This window comes from Rhinopithecus bieti, unplaced genomic scaffold, assembly GCF_001698545.2.
Source record: "Rhinopithecus bieti isolate Rb0 unplaced genomic scaffold, ASM169854v2 scaffold_41644, whole genome shotgun sequence".
Classification (NCBI taxonomy): domain Eukaryota; kingdom Metazoa; phylum Chordata; class Mammalia; order Primates; family Cercopithecidae; genus Rhinopithecus; species Rhinopithecus bieti.
This window is the reverse complement of record NW_016817838.1, coordinates 1,521,074-1,543,120: the sequence shown is the minus strand read 5'-3', so window position 1 is coordinate 1,543,120 and position 22,047 is coordinate 1,521,074. Positions and strand designations below refer to the sequence as shown.

The 22,047-nt window shown below is 46.4% G+C and overlaps 1 protein-coding gene and 1 pseudogene across 1 annotated transcript in view; one reads left to right on the top strand and one right to left on the bottom strand.

Annotated features, from left to right (window-relative positions):
- The window catches only part of PAFAH2 (platelet activating factor acetylhydrolase 2), a 63,325-nt gene extending 44,780 nt beyond the window's left edge, over nt 1–18,545 (top strand). The window contains exon 12 of the mRNA XM_017856196.1: nt 18,503–18,545. Coding sequence (XP_017711685.1) covers nt 18,503–18,525 — 23 coding nt within the window. The 3' untranslated portion in view covers nt 18,526–18,545. The remainder of the gene's footprint in view (nt 1–18,502) is intronic.
- Nucleotides 13,091–13,386, bottom strand: LOC108518050 (transmembrane protein 258 pseudogene; annotated as a pseudogene).
- Nucleotides 18,546–22,047: the final 3,502 nt, after the last annotated feature.

Here is a 22,047-nt window from a genome sequence, read left to right as displayed (position 1 = left end):
CCCGGCCAAGACTCTGTCTTAAAAAAGAAAGAATGAAAGAAAGAGAGAGCGAGAGAGAGGGAGGGAGGAAGGGAGGGAAAGAGAGAGAAAGAGAAAAAGAAAAGAAAAGGAAAGAAAGAAAAAAGAAAGAAGGAAAGAAAGAAAGAGAAACATTTTAAATAAATAAAATTTTAAAACCCAGAAGGAACCTCCCAGAGAGGCCTAGGAGTACCTTGGTCATTTTTCTTGCCTCAAATATTATAAACCTCCAACTCGCTCAGAATCAGGGTGCTTTTATTGTCTGTTTTCTGGCTCTGAGGACCTCGCCCCAAATTTAAGTCAGATACAGACTGAATTTCCATTCTGTTCCATTTATAATGTGAATGATATTAATACTCTTGTTTGCTTAATGTTATGTTGGAATTTTCTGTTTAATGTGCAGGAGAGCAAGATGGAGAGCCATCTGGAATTGACTTCCTTCTGTCTTTCTTCTGTGTTCGCTTACTACTTGGACCCATGTGGGAAACAAACTTTAAAAGGAAGGAAGTCTTCTTAGGGATCCAGTTCAAAGCTATTTGGGGGCATCAAACTGAAACTCCCCTCTACACTACTCAGGACTTCGTGCCTCAGTCCAAGTAGGCAAGAGCAAAAGGGAAATGCATCTCTACACAATGGCCCATGGTCAGGGCCACCAGAGCAGACTGGGCCTAGGTCTCCACCTGTCAATGGCTGGCCATTTTAAGAGGTGAAACAGCAGATCGTTGAGGCTGTGGGGGACGATCTGTGAATTCCCATGAGACATAGCATAAGCAGGGTGTCATTAAAGTCCTGGGCTCTAGAGTTACAGAGCCTGGTTTTGAGTCCTGGCTCCACCACTGCCAACTGGGTAAATTTGAGCAAATGGTATTCTCTTTCTTATCTCAGCTCCTGTGTTTCTAAAATGAGGGTCTGCATTATGAATAGTTAGGGGGATTAAGTGAGAGGATGTATAACCCATGGGTTCCTGGAAAGTATGTTTCCTACCTTCCAAACATGAGATTTTTTCTAGTTATAATTTTTCTTTTCTAGCTTGATTGCTTTGTGGTCAGAGAAAATGACCCATATGGTTTCCATCCTTCAAAATTTGTTGAAACTTGGTAGTTGGCCTAGTGTGAGATCAGTGTTGTAAATGTGCCATGTATGCTTAAAAAGACCATATATTCTGAAGAAGTTGTTGGCTTGCTCTTTTACTCAAGAACACATCATAGATTTCTGTCTTTTTTTTTTTTTTTTTTTTTTGAGATGCAGTCTCACTTTGTCACTCGGGCTGGAGTGCAGTGGCGTGATCTCAGCTTACTGCAACCTTCGCCTCCCAGGTTCAAGCAATTCTCCTGTCTCAGCCTTCTGATTGGCTGGGACTATAAGTGCATGCCACCACACCCAGCTAATTTTTGAATTTTTTTAGTAGAGATGGGGTTTCATCATATTGGTCAGGCTGGTCACAAACTCCTGACCTCAGATGATCCACCTGCCTCGGCCTCCCAAAGTGCTGGGGTTACAGGCATGAGCCACCATGCCCAGCCCATAGATTTCCTTCTCTAAGAGCATAGACACATATATAATGGGGCCTTTCAACTACCACTTGGGCACCAGAGCCCCTCAGCACTTGCAGAACCAACTGTAGGCCAATCCTGAGCATACGCCACCCTTGTGCTGGTTCCACAAATGCTGAGAGGCCGGTTCTGGCAGTAGCACAGGAGATCCAGCTTCTACCTTAGCTCCATAAATAACGCAGGTAACTTTCACAAAACTGTGAACAAGAGACCTGGAGCCTCCCTAGTGAAGGGAGTGTTTCAGAAACTAGATCCCTTTCTTTCATTCAATTCATGTTCTGGTAATCACTCATTTATCCAGCAAACACTGGAGTATGTGAATTTTCCATATAATTGAAAATTATCCTAGAGGCAGCAAAATATAATATTGATTATTTTGAATGGTAATTCTACCAAAAAGATAACACACACACTTTTTAATCAAAGTGAGCTGACCTCATTCAACCTTTTAGGATGTTCCAATCAGGATAGACTAGGTTGTATGGTGGTAATAGGCAACACTAAAAACAACGAAAGTTTATTTCTTGCCCATGCCACTCATGCTCTTTGATTGGCTGCAGGCTCCGGTCTGCATCGTTTTTATCCTCACTCTAGGATCCAGGCTAGTAGAGCTGCCATTATCAGGAAGTGTTGCTGTTCACCATGGTGGAGCAGGGGAGAAAGCCTGATGAATCACCTGCTAGCTCTGAGAGCTTCTGCCCAGGTGTGACTCTTGTTATTTCTGTTCACATGTCATAAGCCAAAGCACGTCCTGTGGCCATTCCTAACATCCCATGCCATCCCAAGAGAGCCAGAATATTTGTGACCAGACTTGCATGGGGTTGCCCCCTGTGCTGCATTGCTGTTCAGAGTTGGTCTTGCCTCACTTGTGGTCAGGCTGCAACTGTTGCTCTTCAGTGCACCAGCCCCTAGCAGCCCTCCCTGGCCACTTCAAGTTTATGACTCTCGATGAGCAAGGGACTGATAAATCAGCCACATTATTTAAAACTATGTCTAAGGGGAAACAAGGCAGTCAGTGAGCGAGGGTTTTAGGGACTCTCTTGCAGCTAAGGTATGTCACCTTTAGTGCATGGGCTTCATAGTCCTCTGACTGCTCCAGAAGGGGTATCACAAGGCCTTTGGTCCCTCGTTCTGGTTTTTGGTTAGCTTCCAGGGGACTGAAGGACACCTGATACATGGCCTTTAGATAAGCAAGGAAATCCTGGTGGTAACTGACATGTGCTGATAAATTGCATCCTAGTGAATCTTTTCCAGAAAGAGAATGTCTTGGGTTTCTTTGGCATCTTCTCATTCCCCATCCCACTGCAGGACTCTGTGCCTATGGAGGCCTCCTGGTGGTATAATGTGAAGTTTCTGTGCATGGGATAGTAAGCCAGTTAGGAAGGAAGATAAGTAAGTAGCCCTTCCACTTCTGGACTTCTCAGACTAAGGCTGGTTGGATTCTTGCTGTGTCCCTAACACAATCCCCGAGCCCCTTTCCACTATGCATTCTGACACAGCTCACCCTCTTGTCCTTCCTCAAAAATTCTATTGGGCTCTTGAAATGTCAAATGATGGATTCCAACTCCCTGTCTTGACCTTGTGGGGACCTTCATCTACCCCCCTTTTTTCTGGAGCACCACTTATCCCTAGGCCCACAAAGTGACAGAGGGACAAGAGAGGCCATATTGTATGTTTGGGACTCATCCTCATTAGGAAGCTCACTTTCTATCCCATCATAACCAGGTGCAGAGGGCAGCTGTCCTTGGCCATAGCTGCAGGGCACAGTGACAATGAGGGTGCTAAGGATGATAATTGTAGCTGTGTGTCAGGACTGTGCTCTGGGCTGACATGCATCATTTCACTTCTCACGGTAACCCCACTAGCTCAGGTGGCATTGGCCTCATTTTATGTAGAGGAAGCAGAGGCTTCAAGAAATGATTTCATCAGGTTCTCAGCAAGAATTTGGCAAAGCTGGGACGTAGGCATCAAAGTTTGAGGTTTTTTTTGAGATGGAGTTTTGCTCTTGTTGCCCAGGCTGGAATACAATAGCATGATCTCGGCTCACTGCAATCTCCATCTTCCAGGTTCAAGCGATTCTCCTTCCTCAGCCTCCAGAGTTGCTGGGATTATAGGCATGCACCACCACGCCCAGCTAATTTTTGTATTTTTAGTAGAGATGGGGTTTCACCATGTTGGTCAGGCTGGTCTCGAACTCCTGACCTCAGGGGATCCACCCACCTCAGCCTCCCAAAGTGCTGGGATTACAGGCACGAGCCACTGCGCCCAGCCAAGGTTTTTGTTTTGTTTTGTTTTCTTGAGATGGTCTCTTGTCACCCAGGCTGGAGTGCAGTGGCGTGATCACAGCTCACTGCAGCCTCGACCTCCCAGCCTCAATCCATCTGCCTTCCTCAGCCTCCTGAGTAGCTGGGACCACAGTCGCACACCACCGTGCCTGACTAATAAAATCTGAGCTCTTAATTACTGTACTGTCAACCCTAATATACATACTTGGCTTTGCAGTTTCTCCCATTTCTTCAAACTCTCAGGATATAGGGAATGTATTAATCTCATGATCAATTAACTAAAAAATATCAAGATCTTCAGCAACTTCTACATGACCTGTGTTGAGTTTCAGTGACATCCTCAGCGATATTGAGAAATGGGTTGGGGGAGAAAAATGGCTCCACCAGAAACTGTGGGTCAGGTACTTGGTTGATGGCGTGGAGGAGGTTGTTTGTTCTTTGTTTTTGAGACAGTCTCACTCTGTTGCCCAGGCTGGAGTGCAGTGGCATGATCACTGCTCACTGTACCCTCAACCTCCCAGCCTTAAGCAATCCTCCCACCTCGGCCTTCCAAGTAGCTGTGACTACAGGTGCATACCACCACACCCGGCTAATGTTTTGTTTATTTTTTGTAAAGACAGTGGTCTGTCTGTGTTGCCAGGGCTGGTCTCAAACTCCTGGGCTCCAGTGATCCTCCTGCCTCAGCCTCCCAAAAGACTGGGGTTACAGGTATGAGCAGTTCAGGGACTAAGAACACAGTCTTTGAAATCAGACAGCTCCAACACTATTAGCCCTGTGGCTTTATGCTAACCCATTCGCTTCTATGGCCTTTAATGTTCTTATTTGTAAAATGGGGATTCTAATAGTATTTAACGCACAAGGTGGTTGTGATAATTAAATGAAATAATGCAGGTAAAGCACTTAGCATGGTGGCTAGATTAAGGACTTAATAAACATTAGCTATTACCAGTCTTGTTTCATTTGAACCTAGCCTTACATAGCTGTAAGGTTAGGTTCAATGGCCCCAGTGGTCTTGGTCTAAGTTCTTTTTCTCTTTTTCTTCCTTCCTTCCTTTATTTCTCTCTCTTTCTTTCTTTCCTTCCTTCCTTCCTTTCACTCTTTTCCTCCCTTCCTTCCTTCCTTCCTCCTTCCTTTCTTCCTTCCTCCTTCCTTTCCTCCTTCCTTTCTCTCTCTTTTTTCTTTCTCTCCTTTCTTTCTCTTTCTCCTTCCCCTCCCCTCCCCTCCCCTTCCTTTCCTTCTTGTCTGAGTCTTGCTCTGTTACCCAGGCGGGAGTGCAGTAGTGGGTTCATAGCTCACTGAAGCCTTGAATTTCCAGTCTCAAGCTGTCCTCCTTGCCAGTCTCAAGCTATCCTCCTGCCTCAGTCTCCCAAGTAACTGGGATTACAGGCATGCGCCACCATGCTTGGCTAATTTCAAAAAATTTTTTTTGTAAAAATAGGGTCTCCCTATGTTGCCCAAGCTGGTCTCGAACCCTTGGGATAAGTGATCCTCCCACCGCAGCCTCCCAAAGTGCTAGGATTATAGGCGTGAGTCACCATGCCTGACCATTGGTCTAAATTTTTATTCCAGCTTCTACAGTCTCACGGTTACCTTCCTTGAGTGGACCCTCCTAACTGCCAGCCACCTGCTACTATTGTGTCCTCATGTCAGGGTGGAGCTGGGTGGAGAGATAGTTTCCCATTCTTTTTGCTCTTCTATCCCTGGTCCTCACATGAAAAATCAAAATCCCCACCTTAGTTCTAGCTTTGCTTGCTTTTCCACCTGGAAGAGTCCACACTCTTAGGTTCTGGTTTGGGTTTTAATTTCACATCAGATCATCCAAACACATACATCTATGCATCAGCTGCAAACTGAAGACCCTAAAATGTCAAAAGGAAGAAACAGATCTGTGGAGAGGTTGGCCAAAGGGAGGAGCTGGGGACAGGGGCTTTGTAGCAGAGGCTAGTTGTGTTAATTTTTGTCTGCTGCCTTTGACACCAGCTGAGGTCAGACTGCCTGGTGACCTCCTCAGGGGAAACCCCCAGGCCTGCAGATGGCCGGTGAATTGGCTCCGCACAACTCCCTTCCTCATAGTTTCCTGGCAAGTCCTCCTGTTTCTTCACTCTTGGTGGTTCTCCCACTCAGCCCATCCTTTCCATCTTGTTTGAGCCTGCTGTCCTGCCAGCTCACCCCTGGGCTCGTTTCACAGTCTTCTGGACTGTAATCTCTCTTTCCCCACTGCATTCCGCTGCCAGATCTGCCTGAAATGCCGCCTTTGCATGAAAATACCAGCCTGGCAAGATGGTCTAATGGTAAGAGGACCAGACCGGTTGTCTGGAGCCCTGGGTTCTTGCCTCTATCACCTGCTTGCTCTGTGACGTGTACGTGTGCATGTGCGTGTGAGTGTGTGTGGTTTTCCTTTCGACTTTAGTTTCCTTATCTATAAATTGAGACATGGGTTGCTGGTTGTTGAATTGGCCGGTCTCTAAGGCCCTTTCAGTTCTGGCGTTCAGCATCTCTGTCATTGAGTTGTCACAGATTTCCAGGACTCCCCTTTCCTTTTTTTTTTTTTTTTTTTTTGAGGAGTTTTCTGCTGTCGCACAGGCTGGAGTGCAACAGTGCGATCTCAGCTCACTGCAACCTCTGCCTTCCGTGTTCAAGCAGTGCTCCTGCCTCAGCCTCCTGAGTAGCTGGGATTATGGGCATGCACCACCACACCCAGCTAATTTTTGTATTTTTAGTAGACATGGAGTTTCACCATGTTGGCCAGAATGGTCTCAAGCATCTGACCTCATTTGATCCCCCATCTTGGCCTCCCAAAGTGCTGAGATTACAGGCATGAGCCACCGCGCCCAGCTTCCCCTTTCCTGTAGAATCGTACTGCACTTCTTCGTTCTTTCTGACCTTGCCTCTCCTCTCCTGTCTTCTACTATTTTGTTTTTTTCTGAGACAGAGTCTCGCTCTGTCGCCCAGGCTGGAGTGCAGTGGCATGATCTCGGCTCACTGCAAGCTCCACCTTCCGGGTTCACGCCATTCTCCTGCCTCAGCCTCCGGAGTAGCTGGGACTACAGGCGCCCGCCACCGTGTCCGGCTAATTTTTTTTGTATTTTTAGTAGAGATAGGGTTTCACCGTATTTGCCAGGATGGTCTCGATCTCCTGACCTCGTGATCTGCCCTCCTCAGCCTCCCAGAGTGCTGGAATTACAGGTGTGAGCCACTGCACCCGGCCTGTCTTCTACTTCTTAATGTGCACTCTTCCCACAGTGCCCTTCATTTACCCACCCATTCCCCAAACAAAATGTCATGCAGGCTGGAGTGCAGTGGTACGATCTCAGCTCACTGCAACCTCCGCCTCTCAGGTTCAAGTGATTCTGCTGCCTCAGCCTCCCGAGTAGCTGGAATTACAGGAGCTCACCAACACACCCTGCTAATTTTTGTATTTTAGTAGAGATGGGGTTTCACCATGTTGGCCAGGCTGGTCTCAAACGCCTGACGTCAAGTGATCCGCCTACCTCGGCTTCCCAAAGTGCTGGGATTATAGGCATGAGCCACCACGCCCAGCTCTCCTGAGGTTTTTCTTGCCTGCGGAGCTTCCCCACCTCCTTTCTGCACATCCAAATCTTGCTAATGCTTTAGGCCCAGTTCTAATCCCCCGTCTTCCATGAAAGCCTTCTTGATTAAATTCGACTAACATTTGATCTCTTGGCCTCCTGTTCCCCAAGAGAAATTCAGTCTGTGCCAGATTTAGTATTGCCCTTTATCACATTATTCCAGGAGCAGGGCCCATCTGTTGGACAGGAAAGAGCATCCTCCTGTTGACTGACATGGGGGACCGAGATCCCTGGCCCCGGCTCCCCATCAGCTCTCATTCCCCAGACAGACTTGGGAACAGCTGGAGCTCCCCCAGCCCTCTGACATCTCCAGCTGCCTCTGCTTCCTTTTCTTTTGGTTTTCCCAGGTCCCAGCTGTGGGGCCAGGACAGAGCCAGCAGCAGCACAGCCAAGGCAGCTGGAGCGAACTTCTAAGTTGCACGGATAAGTAGCATTTGGGAGTTAGAAGGAGTGCAGAACTGAGCACAAATCACACCAGTGTTGAAAATGAGGGAACGCAGTTTGCCAGCTTATTTTTCCCATCTTGCTTTCATCTAAAAAAAGAAGCTGATCAGAAATACAGTCCTCTTCAGCCTGTTAAGCCAGATGGCCCCGAGATGCTCAGCCTGCCAAGTGTGTATATATAATTATTCATCTTCATGGAATCACACCCAGGTTGGAATCCAGACTCTGACATTTTTCTTTTGTCGTTTGATCTGGAGCCAGTGAATCTTTCTGAGCCTTTGTTTCTTTTTCTGCAAAATGGGGTCACTGCGTCTACCTTGCCCACCTCAGAATTTTTTGGGTGGGATTAGGGATGGGCTTAATGTAAGATGTCAAAGCACTAGACATGTATACGTTGCTGTTAAGTATAAAAAGTGCCATATTTTTGTTTTGTCTTAATGTGCTACTTCTTAATGAGCACTTATTCTAGCCAGATACCCTGCATTGTATCATTTAATCCTAACAATGTTCCAGTAAGATAGTGCGTGTTAGCCTCGTTTTGTGGATCATGAAGGTGAAGTTCAGAAAGATTTCTAGCCTAGCCAAGTCACCAAGCATGCAAGTGCTAGAACCAGTATTTAAACCTAAGTGGTTTGGCTCCAAAGTCAGTGGGGATTTTGGGGTTTTTTTTTTTTTTTTTTTTTTTTTTTTTTGAGACAGAGTCTCACTCTGTCGCCCAGGCTGGATTGCAGTGGCGTGATCTCTGCTCATTGCAAACTCCACCTCCCAGGTTCAAGCAATTCTCATGCTTCAGCCTCCCAAGTAGCTGGGACTACAGGTGCACTCCACCATGCCAAGCTCATTTTTGTATTTTTAGTAGAGATGGGGTTTCACCATGTTGGCCAGCCTGGTCTCAAACTCCTGGCCTCAGGTGATCTGCCTGCCTCAGCCTCCCAAAGTGCTGGGATTACAGGTGTGAGCCACTGTGCCGGGCCCAGAGTCAGTGCTCTTAACTCCTGGTCATTACTATCTCACAATAGGAGAAAGGTTCTTGACCTTAGGTAGGCTAAAGTAGCCCACAACTTGATATCCAGCTAAATGCACTATGCAGTTAGGTCCAAGAGCTGTTTTAATTGAAGACCAGACTGAGTTCTGACAGTAAAATGTACACCTTGAATTGTTTTTCTAGCAGTAAACATGGGCTCCATTCATTCATACACCTTGTATAAAGTGAACAATTCAGGGGACAAATCCATTAGTACTGTACCCTGTAAACTGCAGAGCCAACCAGCTGGCAGAAAATTTTTAAAATCTCTAGCCTAAATATTATAGATTAGTGATTCTCAGCTCTAGATGCACATCCAAATCACTTGGGAACTGTATAAAAATACAGGCCAGACACAGTGGCTCATGCCTGTAATCCCAGCATTTTAGGAGGCCAAGGCAAGTGGATCATTTGAGGTCAGGAGTTTGAAACCAGTCTGGCCAACATGGTAAAACCCCTAAAAATACTACTAAAAATACAAAAATTAGCCGGGTGTGGTGAGGCACGCCTGTAATCCCAGCTACTCAGGAGGCTGAGGCAGTAGAATCACTTGACCCCAGGAGACAGAGGTTATAGTGAGCCAAGATCATGTCACTACACTTCAGCCTGGGTAACACAGCAAGACTCCATCTCAAATAAATAAAATAGAAATAAAGATACAGATACCCTGGCCATGACTCTAGAGATCCAGAGATGCTGATTCAGAAGGTCTGAAGGGGGCCCAGGTGTGTACGTGTGTGTAAGTTCCAGGAATATTACTTCCTAATACACAGTGAAGTTGAGAATCCTTGCTATGATATAAGCCTACTAGTCTATTTTCTTTCTTTTTTTTTTTGACATGGAGTCTCACTCTGTCACCCAGGCTGAAGTTCAATGATGTGGTCTCAGCTCACTGCAACCTTTGCCCCCCGGGTTCAAGCGATTCTCCTGCCTCAGCCTCCCAAGTAGCTGGGATTACAGGTGCCCATCACCACGCCTGGCTAATTTTTGTATTTTTAGTAGAGACGGGGTTCCACCATGTTAGCCAGGCTGGTCTTGAACCACTGACTTCGTGATCTGCCCGCCTTGGCCTCCCCAAGTGCTGGGATTATATGCGTGAGCCACTGCACCTGGCCTACTAGCCTATTTTATAAAATAAGAGTAATCGCTAGCTGAAAATACAGAATCATTAAATTTTAGAATTGGAAGAGGCCTTAAGTTATTTGGTCCATGAGGAAACCAGAGCTCAAAGAAATTCAGCAGGTAGTTGGCAGACTTGAATTAAAATCCAGATCTTCTGATTTGTAGTCTAGTGTTCTAGATACATCCATGGATGCCAGGATTTTGTTGGATTATTAAGAAAATCCTCAGGACCCACCCTTTCACCATGACATCCATGATTTCTGGCAACTGTACCATGGAGTTTTGAGTCTTTTTTTTTTTTTTAAGAGATGGGATCTTATTCTGTTGCCCAGGCTGGAGTGCAGGAGCACAATCACAGCTCACCGCAGCCTCAAACTCCTGTGCTCAAGCGGTCCTCCTGCCTCAGCCTTCCAAGTAGCTGGGACTACAGGTGTGTGCCACCATGCACAGCTTTTGAAGCTTTTGTATAAGAAGCAGCCTGGGCTAGAAGGCCTATAGGAAATGACTCAGATGGCAGTTCTCACGCACGTTCCTATATTCTACAGGCACACTGATGCCTGCACTACAGCCAGCCCTGTCCTTGTGGAATTGAACCTAAGGGCAAGAAGGGCCAGTCAACAGTTAGGGCTCATGTGATGAGTGCTATAATAGGGGATGTGTATGGCTCATAAGTGGCACAGGGTGTTCAGTTCAGTTCAGCAGCGGAGAGGGCTAAGAAGGCTTCACAGAGTGTTATATACTTGAATGTGGTTTGTTTATTTACTATCTATTACTGCCTAAGAAATTATTCCAAAATTTTAACAGCTTAGAACAACAAACATCTCACATTGTCTATGGCTCAGGAATTTGGGAGTGGCATAGTTGGGTGGTTCCACCTGAAGGTCTCTTGTGAGGCTGCAGTCAAGGCATCAGCTGGCATCCGAAGGCTTGAGTGGGGCTGGAGGATCCATTTCCAAGATGGTGCATTCATGTGGCTGTTGGCAAAAGGCCTCAGTTCCTCACCATGTGGAGCTCTCCACAGGGCTGATGCTCAAGACTTGGCAGATAGCTTCTCCCAAAGCAGAGGATCCAAGAGAGAGTCAGATGGAAGCTACAGTTTCTTTTATAATCCATCCTCATGCCGGGCGCGGTGGCCCACACCTGTAATCCCAGCACGTTGGGAGGCTGAGGCAGGTGGATCACAAGGTCAGGAATTCAAGAACAGCCAGGCCAATGTGGTGAAACCCCGTCTCTACCAAAAAATACAAAACAAAAAACATTAGCCAGGCATGGTGGCATGTGCCTGTAGTCCCGGCTACTCAGGAGGCTGAGGCAGGAGAATCACTTGAACCTGGGAGGCGGAGGTTGCAGTGAGCCAAAATCGTGCCACTGCACTTCAGCCTGGGCAACAGAGTGAGACACTGTCTCGAAAAAATAAATAAATAAATAAATAAATAATTTAAAAAACCCATCCTCAGAAGTCACACTCCATCATCATTTCTACAATATCATATTATTACACAAGTCAGCCCTATTCAGTGCAGTAGAGCATTATACAGGAACATGAAAACCAGGAGGTAAGGATGACTGGGGCCATCTTGGAGGCTGGCTTGCCACAGTATTGAAGATGAATGGAGTTTTCCAGATGGATGAGGGGGAAGAAAGGCAATCCAGGCAGAAGAAATAAGGTAAAGGCATGTAAAAAGCAAGGTGCAGCATGTTCAGGACATTGTAACTGGATTGTAGAATAAAACATATGGGAGAGCATGCTAAAGAAATCGGAAGGGACCTTCTATGCTAAGTGAAGGAGCTGTGCCTTTATCCTCTAGGCCAGTGGCTTTCAAATGTTGCTACACATTGGAATCTCTTGAAGAGATTTCAAAACTCCCCATGCCAAAGCTACGGCCATAGCTGGGAATAAACTCAGACATCAGCTATTTGTAAAGTTTCTCAAGTGATTCCAATCTACGGTCAAGGTTGAGAACCAGAGCTGTAGGCAATATGAAGTGACTGAAAAGCTTGAGGCAGGAGCTGTGTGGTCAGATTTCCAGTCTTCCCAGTAGTGAAGAAGGGCAGCTGTGCCTTCCTTGTCTGCTTATCTAGAAAGTTCTGTATTAGGACTAGAAAGGCCCTATCATCTGTACTTACTCAGATATCATCATCTCTACTACCAAAAAGTCAATCATAGGGCCAGGCGCTATGGGTGGTGCATAGGGTGGCTCACACCTGTAATCCCAGTACTTTGGGAGACCGAGGCGGGCAGATCACCTGAGATCAGGAGTTCGACACCAGCATGGTGAAACCCTGTCTCTACTAAAAATACAAAATTAGTGCGCGTGGTGGTGCACGCCTGTAATCCCAGCTACTCAGGAGGCTGAGGCAGGAGAATCGCTAGAACCCAGGAGGCGAAGGTTGCAGTGAGCCGAGATCACACCATTGCACTCCAGCCTGGGCAACAAGAGCGGAACTCTGTCTCAAAAAAAAAAAAAAAAAAAAAAAAAAAGTTAAGCATAAATATCTAAGCTGTAAGTTCCCAGCATCCTAAATTGCCTATTATTTACAAATGTCCAAATCTAATGTTGACACCAACATTCTTATGTTATCACAATCACTCTGATTTTTGTTCTTGTTATTGGTCGTTTTTTTGAGATGGGGCCTCCCTCTGTCATCCAGGCTGGAGTGCAGTGGCACTATCTTGGCTCACTCCAACCTCCACTGCCTGGGTTCAAGTGATTCTCCTGCCTCAGCCTCCCAAGTAGCTGGGATTACAGGCGCCCGCCACCACACCTGGCTAATTTTTATGTTTTTGGTAGAGACGGGGTTTGCATGTTGGCCAGGCTGGTCTGGAACTCTTGGCCTCAAGTGATTTGCCTGTCTCAGCCTCCCAAACTGCTGGGATTACAGGCGTGAGCCACTGCATTGGCCCACAATCACTCTGGAGGTTTATTTCCCGCTTAACACTGTTACATATATGTACTTCTCTATTTCCATCCTTCCTTTTTTTTTCTTTTGCCATACATCTGCCTTTATTGTGAGCAGCAGGTGGGACACTTCCAGCAACAGTAAAAAAAAAAAAAGTAATTTACAAAAGTAGGGGTTCAGTGACGCCATCTGGTTGTTACCCTTGGGCGCTTACACGTAGATGCCAACCCAGAGCAGCAGGAAGAGGACTCCAAAGCCCGTGAAGAGTGAGGCCACCAAAGAGATGAGGAGCTCTTTTAGATATCACGAGTGTACTTGGTAGAGGTGACCTCGTAAATGAAGAACCAGGCGGTGAACAACATGCCGATGGCCAAAAGCACCACAGTCAGATGGGGGAGGACAGCTGGGTTCACCGGGCTGCTGTATCTGCTCATGGCCTCGAGCTCCATTTTGTCCCGCACAGGCTAATCCACCATTCCCTTTTTTTTTTTTTTTTTTTGACAGGGTCTTGCTCTGTGACCCAGGCTGGAGTGCAGTGCAGTGGTGCACGATCTCAGTTCACTGCAGCCTCAAGCTCATGGGCTTAATTGATCCCTCCACCTCCTCTGCCTCCCTAGTAGCTGGGACTACAGGCACTTGCCACCATGCCTGGCTAATTTTTGTATTTTTTTGTTTTGTGTTTTTTTTTTTTAAAGACAGGGTCTTGCCATGTTGCCCAAACTGGTCTTTAACTCCTAGGCTCAAGCAGTCCTCCTGCCTCAATTCCCCAAAGTGCTGGGATTACAGGTGTGGGCCACCGCACACAGCCAATTTTTGTATTTTTTGTAAGAGATGGGGTTTTGCCATGCTGTGCAGGCTGGTCTCAAACTCTTGGACTCAAGCAATTCACCAGCCTCGGCCTCCCAAAGTGCTGGGGTTACAGGGATGAGCCACCATGCCTGGCCTACATCTCTGTTTCTTATAGTCCTTACATCCAACAGTCTTCAACACTAGTGTATAAGTAAAGGTTCGCAGTGTGAGCTTTGGAGTTAGATGGACCTTTGAACTTGAGTCCTGACATCATCAAGTATAAACTAGTTAGGTGACTTAACTTCTCATGGCCTCAGTGAACTTATCTGAAAAAATGGTGAGAGCCGGGCACAGTGGCTCAGGCCTGTAATCTCAACACTTTCGGAGGCCAAGGCAGGCAGATCACCTGAGGCCAGGAGTTCGAGACCAGCCTGGCCAACATGGTGAAATCCTGTCTCTACTAAAAATACAAAAATTAGCTGGGCATGGTGGCGCACACCTGTAGTCCCAGCTACTCGGGAAGTTGAGACAGGAGAATAACTTGAACCCAGCAGGCAGAGGTTGCAGTGAGCTGAGATCTTACCACTGTACTGCAGCCTTGGTGACAAAGCAAGACCCCGTCTCAAAAAGAAAAAAAAGGAAGAATGGTGATAATAATACCTACCTCAAAAGACCCTTGAGGATATTAAATGAGCTTATGCATGTAAAGACCTCTCTCTGTCTGCCAAGTGCCTGACATGTAGTTAGTGCTCAGTAAATGTTAGTTATTCCACTTTCTAAATAGCATTTCAAGATTCTGTTGCATCAACTCCGTGCTCCCAAGCCCACTTAGCAGTTCTTCCCATTTCTAGTTTTTAGCTATAATATTACATGTCTTTATATAAATTGGTGGGTTTTAAAATTTTTCCCTGGTGTTTTTTGTTTTTGTTTTTTTTTGAGATGGAGTCTGGCTCTGTTGCCCAGGCTAGAGTGCAGTGGCATGATCTCGGTTCACTGCAACCTCCGCCTCCTGGGTTCAACTAATTCTCCTACCTCAGCCTCCCGAGTAGCTGGAATTACAGGTACCCGCCACCATACCTGGCTAATTTTTGTATTTTTAGTAGAGACGGGGTTTCACCATGTTGGCGAGGCTGGTCTCGAACTCCTGACCTCAAGCAGTCCGCCCTCCTCGGCCTCCCAAAGTGCTGGGATTACAAACGTAAGCCACTGCGCCCAGCCTTCCCTGATTTTTTCGATGTGGAAACTGAAGACTGGAGAAGTGAAATAACTTGTCAAACAAAGATCATACTGCTTTTAGTGTTAGAGCCAAGCCTAGGAACCAGGGGGCCCAGTACTCTGAGCCTTGGTCTCTTGTTATCACCCTGCCAGCCCCCAGACTCACTGGAGACTTGAAGGCAGGTCCTTCCTGGCTTCTATTCACCAGGCTGAATTATTCAGATCTCCCATTGTGTCCTCTGACATCTCCTCTCTCTTTCGTCACCCTGGAGGTCCCTCATCAATTCAGCATAATTGGATCAGCATCTCTGCTGGTCCCTGGGGAGTGGGAGCAGACGATGACTAATGCTTTAGAAACCTGGACTCCACTCTCAGCGCCTCTGGATCTCTGTTGGTTGATGTGCAGTCAGATGGGGACGGGGATCCTGTCTGACTCAGGATCCCTCTCTCCTACCTGGAGCACTGTCTGATTTCATTGAATACACCCTCCTAGAACAGTAGAGCCTAAAGAGACTCTAGAAGGCTGGGTGCAGTGGCTCATGCCTGTAATCCCAGAACTTTGGAAGGCCAAGTCAGGCGGACCACTTGAGGTCAGGAGGTCAAGACCTGTCTGCCCAACATGGCGAAACCCCGACTTTCTACTAAAAATACAAAAGTTAGGCAGGTGTGGTGGCGCACACCTGTAATCCCAAATACTCAGGAGGCTGAGGCAGGAGAATCACTTGAACTCGGGAGGCAGAGGTTGCAGTGAGTGGAAATCTTGCCACTACACTCCAGCCTGGGCAACAGAGACTCCATCTAAAAAACTAAACAAAACAAAACAAAAACAGAGAAAGCCCCCAGCCCCAGCCCCTGTTATTTAAAAAATGAGGAAACTGAGGCTCAGCGATGCAGGTTGATCTGTGGCAGATGTGGGGCTGGGACCCAAACCTCCTGACTCCAGTGTGCTGCTGGGAAGAAGGCACTGGAGCCAGGCAGGTGAACCTGGGCAAGGGAGTGAAACAACCCTGGATTTCCTGTTGTGTGAGATAGCTGTGCTCAGCTCAGGGAGGTGATAAGCATTAAATGAGATAACTATTGTAGAGCACGGAGTGCTGTGCTCAATAAACGATGGTTATTACTTACTAGAGCACAGTCATAAAGAGGCCAGCTGGGCTTTGGAGTCAGAAAAGCTGTTCTATTCAAATCCTAGTTAAACACTGACTAGCTGTGATTTGGGACAACTTATCTAAAAAGAGCTAATACTGATTGAATTTTACTTGTTCCCAGCATTAAGCTATGTGCCTTAGAGATATTATTTCATGTAATTTTACTAACAGTTTTCTGATGTAGGTACTACCAGTATCCTGATTTTAGGATTGAAGATACTGAGGCATGAGTCAATTTCACTTCAGCAGCCTATTTTTTTTTTTTTTTTTTTGAGACAGAGTCATACTCTGTTGCAGGCTGGAGTGCAATGGCACTGTCTCGGCTCACTGCAACCTCTACCTCCCAGGTTCAAGTGATTCTCCTACCTCAGCTTCCCGAGTATCTGGGACTATAGGGGCATGCCACCACACCCGGCTAATTTCTGTATTTTTAGTAGAGATGAGGTTTCGTCATGTTGGCCAGGCTGGTCTTGAACTCCTGACCTCGTGATCTGCCTGCCTTGGCCTCCCAAAGTGCTGGGATTACAGGCGTAAGCCACCACTCACAGCCAGCAGCCTATTTTTCTCTGATTATCCTCTAGCTTCCATTCTTTTCTGCTATGCATACCTATCTTCTCCCAGTGCTTGAGGATTCTCTCCTGCTTTTGAGCTTTGGAATAGGCCATAGTGTCTCTCTCTCTCTCTCTCTTTTTTTGAAACAGGGTCTCACTCTGTCACCCAGGCTGCAGTGCAGTGGCAAGATCACAGCTCACTGCAGCCTCAACCTCTTGGGCTCAAGCAATCATCCCACCTTAGCCCCCTGAGTAGCTGGGACTACAGGGGTGTGCCACCACACCCAGCCAATTTTTTTTTTCTTTTTTTTTTTTTGTAGAGACAGGATTTTGCCATGTTGCTTAGGCTGGTCTCAAACTCCTGGGCTCAAGTGATCCCACCTCAGCCTCCCAAAGTGCTGGGATTACAGGCACATTTTTGCACAGCTCATTTTTTACTTATGCTCTTTTTTTTTTTAGAGACAGGGTTGCCCAGGCTCTGTTGCCCAGGCTGGAGTGCAGTGGTGCAATCACAGTGTAGCAGAACCAGCCGCAGACAAAACTCCTTAGACACCGAGTTAAAGAAGGAAGGGGTTTATTCGGCTGAGAACATCAGTAAGACTCCTGTCTCAAGAGCTGAGCTCCCTGAGTGAGCAATTCCTGTCCCTTTTAAGGGCTGACAACTCTAAGAGGGTCTGCATGTGATGGATTGAGCAAGCAGAGGGTATGTGACGGGGGTGCATGCACCGGTGGTCAGAGTGAAACAGAACAGACCAGGAAGTTTCACAATGTCTTTTCTATACAATGTCTGGAATCTATAGATAACATAACCGGTTAGGTCAGGGGTCGATCTTTAACTACCAGGATTAGGTCAGGCAGGCCCAGGTCTGGTTTCAGGTCTGGTTCCTTGGTTTCAGGTCTGGTTCCTAGGCGCCAGGCTACCTGCCTTTAGTTTCACTTCTCTTTTCTTTTCTGAGTATAAAACAATATAAAACAATATGAGAGGGTCTGTCTCTCTTTTCTCATTTCCCGCCTTTGAGACTCTCACTTTTTATTAGTGGGAGTTCTCATTCTTATTTTCGCTACTTATGTCTTCCTGTGCAATAGATCGATAATGATTCATATAATACACTTGTGCTGATACATAACATAAAGTGACACTGAGAGACTGGGCTATATGCTTGGCTAATTGCAAAAACAAATTTCTTGTTTTTCCTGGAATTTCTGGTACTGGCACATTCAGTTCATCATAGAAGGTTTGAAATACTGGCTCAGGAGAGCGTTTATAAATTTTTCTCAAACCACGATATTTACTTGAAGATTCAGTCCAGCTCCATCAATTTTTAGGGTTATACGTTCTCTTTTTTCTAGTGAGGATTAAGGGGGTTGGTTATTACTAGTTCTAAGGGGTTACACTGACCACTGGTATAAGAAGGGCCTCTTTTCCTTTGCTGAAGGTGGACAGGATTTTTTCATTTTTTTTATTCTAGTAACCTAAATGACACAAGACCAGTATCTACCTTTATTTTCACACAGTCTTAATTCATGATAAATATACTTATTTTTTGCCATATAGTCTCGTTTCTGATCACTGAAGCCTTGAACTTCTGGGCTCAGGTGATCCTCCCACCTCAGCCTCTTGAGTAGCTAAGACCATAGGCATGCACCACCACATCCAGTTATTTTTTTTTTTTTTTTTGATAGAGATAGGGTCTCGCTATGTTGCCCAGGCTGGCCTGGAACTCCTGGCCTCAAGCAATCCTCCAGCCTCAGCCTCCACAAGTGCTGGGATTACAGGCATGAACCTCCTGTCCTGCCTGCAGTCTCTTAAATGCCCTCTCACCCCTTCTCTCCACCAAGTCTGTTCTTCCCCTCTGTTCCAGCGTTGCTGCTGACTCTCCTCTAAGGAACCTTCCCTGCACACCTGTGCAAGCTCCTCCAGTGTCCTCTCCCTCCTGCCTGCTGAAAGCAGCTGGATCTATTCCTCAGGTTTGTTGGTTTTACTTCTCTTCTGTGTATCACCTATCAGGCCTCATTGTGCACCCTGGTTCCCTCTTAACACAGAAGACTTCCTAAGGAACACATCTCCCCAGCCAATTCAATTCAGTCAACATGGCTTGCACATGCTAATTTGACTGAGTAGAGGATTCTAGGTACAAATTCCTATTTTTTTCCCTCAGAATATTGAAGACCTCACTCCTTTGTCTTCTAGCATGCAGTTCTGTCGGTTAAAGATCTGATGCAGTCTGTGTCTCAGTCCTTTATTTCTGGAAACTTTGATGGCTGACCTTTACCCTTTTTTCTGGGGGGGGAGGGGGCAGAGTCTCGCTTGATCCCCCAGGCTGGAGTGCAGAGGTGCAATCTCGGCTCACTGCAACCTCCACCATCCGGGTTCAAGTGATTCTCCTGCTTCAGCCTCCTGAGTAGCTGGGATTACAGGCACCTGCCACCACGCCCAGGTGATTTTTGTATTTTTAGTAGAGATTGGGTTTCACCATGTTGGCCAGGCTGGTCTCAAACTCCTGACCTCAGGGGATCTGCCTACCTCACCCTCCCAAAGTGCTGGGATTACAGGTGTGAACCACCTAGCCCAGTCCCTTTATCCTTAAAGGTCAGATACTTCACCGGTACGGGTACCTAGATATACATCGCTTTTGCACTGGAAGACTTTTAGAAATAGAAGATTTGGGCCAGGCGCGGTGGCTCACACCATAATCCCAGCACTTTGGGAGGCTGAGGTGGATCATGAGGTCAAGAGATCAAGACCATCCTGGCCAACATGGCGAAACCCCGCCTCTACTAAAATACAAAAATTAGCTGGGCATGGCTTGTGCCTGTAATCCCAGCTACTCGGGAGGCTGAGGTAGGAGAATCACTTGAACCTGGGAGGCGGAGGTTGCAGTAAGCAGAGATTGTGCCACTGTATTCCAGCCTGGGCAATGAGAGTGAAACTTCATCTCAAAAAAAAAAAAAAAAAAAAAGAATGGGTCTGTTATAGAAGCCATTGTGGCCATTTCTAGTGAGCACTCTCACCATATGATAGCTCTGCACCACTTTGGGACTCTGCAGAGGGTCCCCACTAGCAAGAAGGTCCTCATTGGATGCAGCCCCTAAACATTAGACTTCCCGACATGTATAAATTACCCAGTCTCAGGTATTCAGTTATAGCAAAAGAAAACAGACTCACACAGGCCCAATCTCTTGTGGAATTATGTAAACACCTGTTGGACCAGTCATGTGGACAGGAGAGATACTGAGATACCTGTGCCATGACCTACCTTTTACAGCCAAGGCAGGCAAGGTGCTGTGACTGTCTACCAAAACCCTGTGGGATGGCAGAAGGCCCCCAAGGGGCAGAATTCCAGGCAGACAGACTACCCATATCCTCATAAGGACTCTAGAGTATTTCTTCTGGGATGGAGTTGCCTTTTTCTTTACCTTCTGGGACCTCTTTTTTTCCTTTTTTTAAACTAGGATCTCTCACTTTGTTTAGAAAGCATTTCGAATACCTTTAGCAGATTAAAGAAGCCATTCAATTATGAATGCATTGACACAACACTATTCAGAAGGACATTTGCCCTAAAACCAAATTATTAAATTGATAACATATTTTAGTCATCAAGTGGCATATGCTAAGCAGACATCTTCCCTTCCCTTCTGAGCCCCACCCCAATGCCAGCTCTCACCTCTGGAAATCAAGGATGATTGGCAGTGGAGAGTGAATCAGAGGCATAGTTCAAACCAAGAATGGAGTGAAGGTCAACAGTCCAGTGAAACTCGGGGTAGGGTGAACATCAGAGTAAGTAAGCATTGAGTATGTCTTTCATAACCTGCCTGGTAATTTTTTTTAAAATAGTGACTTTGTATTTTGACTCGATTCTAACAAAATGTCTCCCATATCAAAATGTTCCTTTTATCAAATTGGGTTTCCCAAACTAAGCTTCTTTGAGGCATAGTTGGACTAAGACTCACATAGCTGACTCCTAGGCCACTACTTTTATCAGATAGGGCACAGTCTCCTGGCAGAGGGGTCCCTGGCGCAGGCAAGACAGATTCCAGGCCCAGATTCTGCTGTTATTTGTCTCCCATGGGTTGCTGCCTGAGCAGCTGTTAGATGGAGGAGATGCTCCACCCAGGCTTTGTCTCACTCTTCACACCCCCTTCCTCTCCCTTCTGCATTGCAGATCTGGAAGTGGCAAGGGTGACCTGACTGCCTGTGTCCCCAGTCCCCAATCCCAGGCCTTGCCACTGTCTTGCCTCCTTGTCTTCAATAAATAAAGGTGAGGCCCAAGAGATACCCTCACCTTCTTGCTCTCCGCAGTTCAAAACTCAGGAGCTGCAGAGCCTGTAAGACGTCCTCTGAGCTCTTTTAGGTGGCTGGGAAGACAGCTAGGGCACAGCCCTTGGATGCTTGGACCCTTCATGTAAACAAGGAGATGACTTCCCCCAGGGAGCTGTCCTTGGCACTTTAGGATCTCAGCCTTCAGTAGCTACTTTTCTTTTGTTTTTGTTTTGATTTATCTTGGGCTTTCCCCTACTTTTGTTTACTCTCACACCCCCTATTTCCTTACTCTTTGGGAAACAGACTGTCTTAGTCTGTTTGAACTGCTGTAACATAATACCGGGTGGCCTAAACAACAGACTTTTATTTCCCCTAGTTCTGGAGACTGGGAAGTTCATGATCAAGGTGCCGGCTGATGAAGCTTCTGGTGAGTTGCCCTCTTCCTGGCTTGCAGATGACTGCCTTCCTGCTATGTCCTCACACAGCAGAGAGAGAATGAGCTCTGGTCTTTCTTCCTCTTCTTATAAGGACATTAATCCCATCATAGAGTCCCAGCCTGATGACCTCATCCAAACCTAATCACCCCCCAAAGGCTCCACCTCTGAATACCATCACATTAGGCATTAGGGCTTCAACATATACATTTTAGGGGAACACATTCAGTCATAATAGATGCTTATTGTAGAAATTTTGAAAATACAAAAATACGAAACAAAAGAAAACCACAAACTATCCTGACAACCAAAGAAAAGCACAAACACCATCCTATCATCCAAAGAAACTTCTAGCATATTTGCAAATCTTTTTAAGCACTTACTTTTAAAAATATACATCATATATAGGCTGGGCACAGTGGCTCATGCCTGTAATCCCAGCACCTTGGGAGGCTGAGGCAGGTGGATCACTTCAGGTCAGGAGTTCAAGAGCAGCCTGGCCAACATGGTGAAATCCCATCTCTACAAAAATACAAAAATGATCTGGGCATGGTGGTGGGCATCTGTAATCCCAGTTACTCCGGAGGCTGAGGCAGGAGAATTACTTGAACCTGGGAAGCAGAGGTTGCAGTGAGCCAAGACAGTGCCACTGCACTCTAGCCTGGGCAATAAAGCGAGACTCCATGTCAAAAAAAAAAAGAAAAAAAAAAAA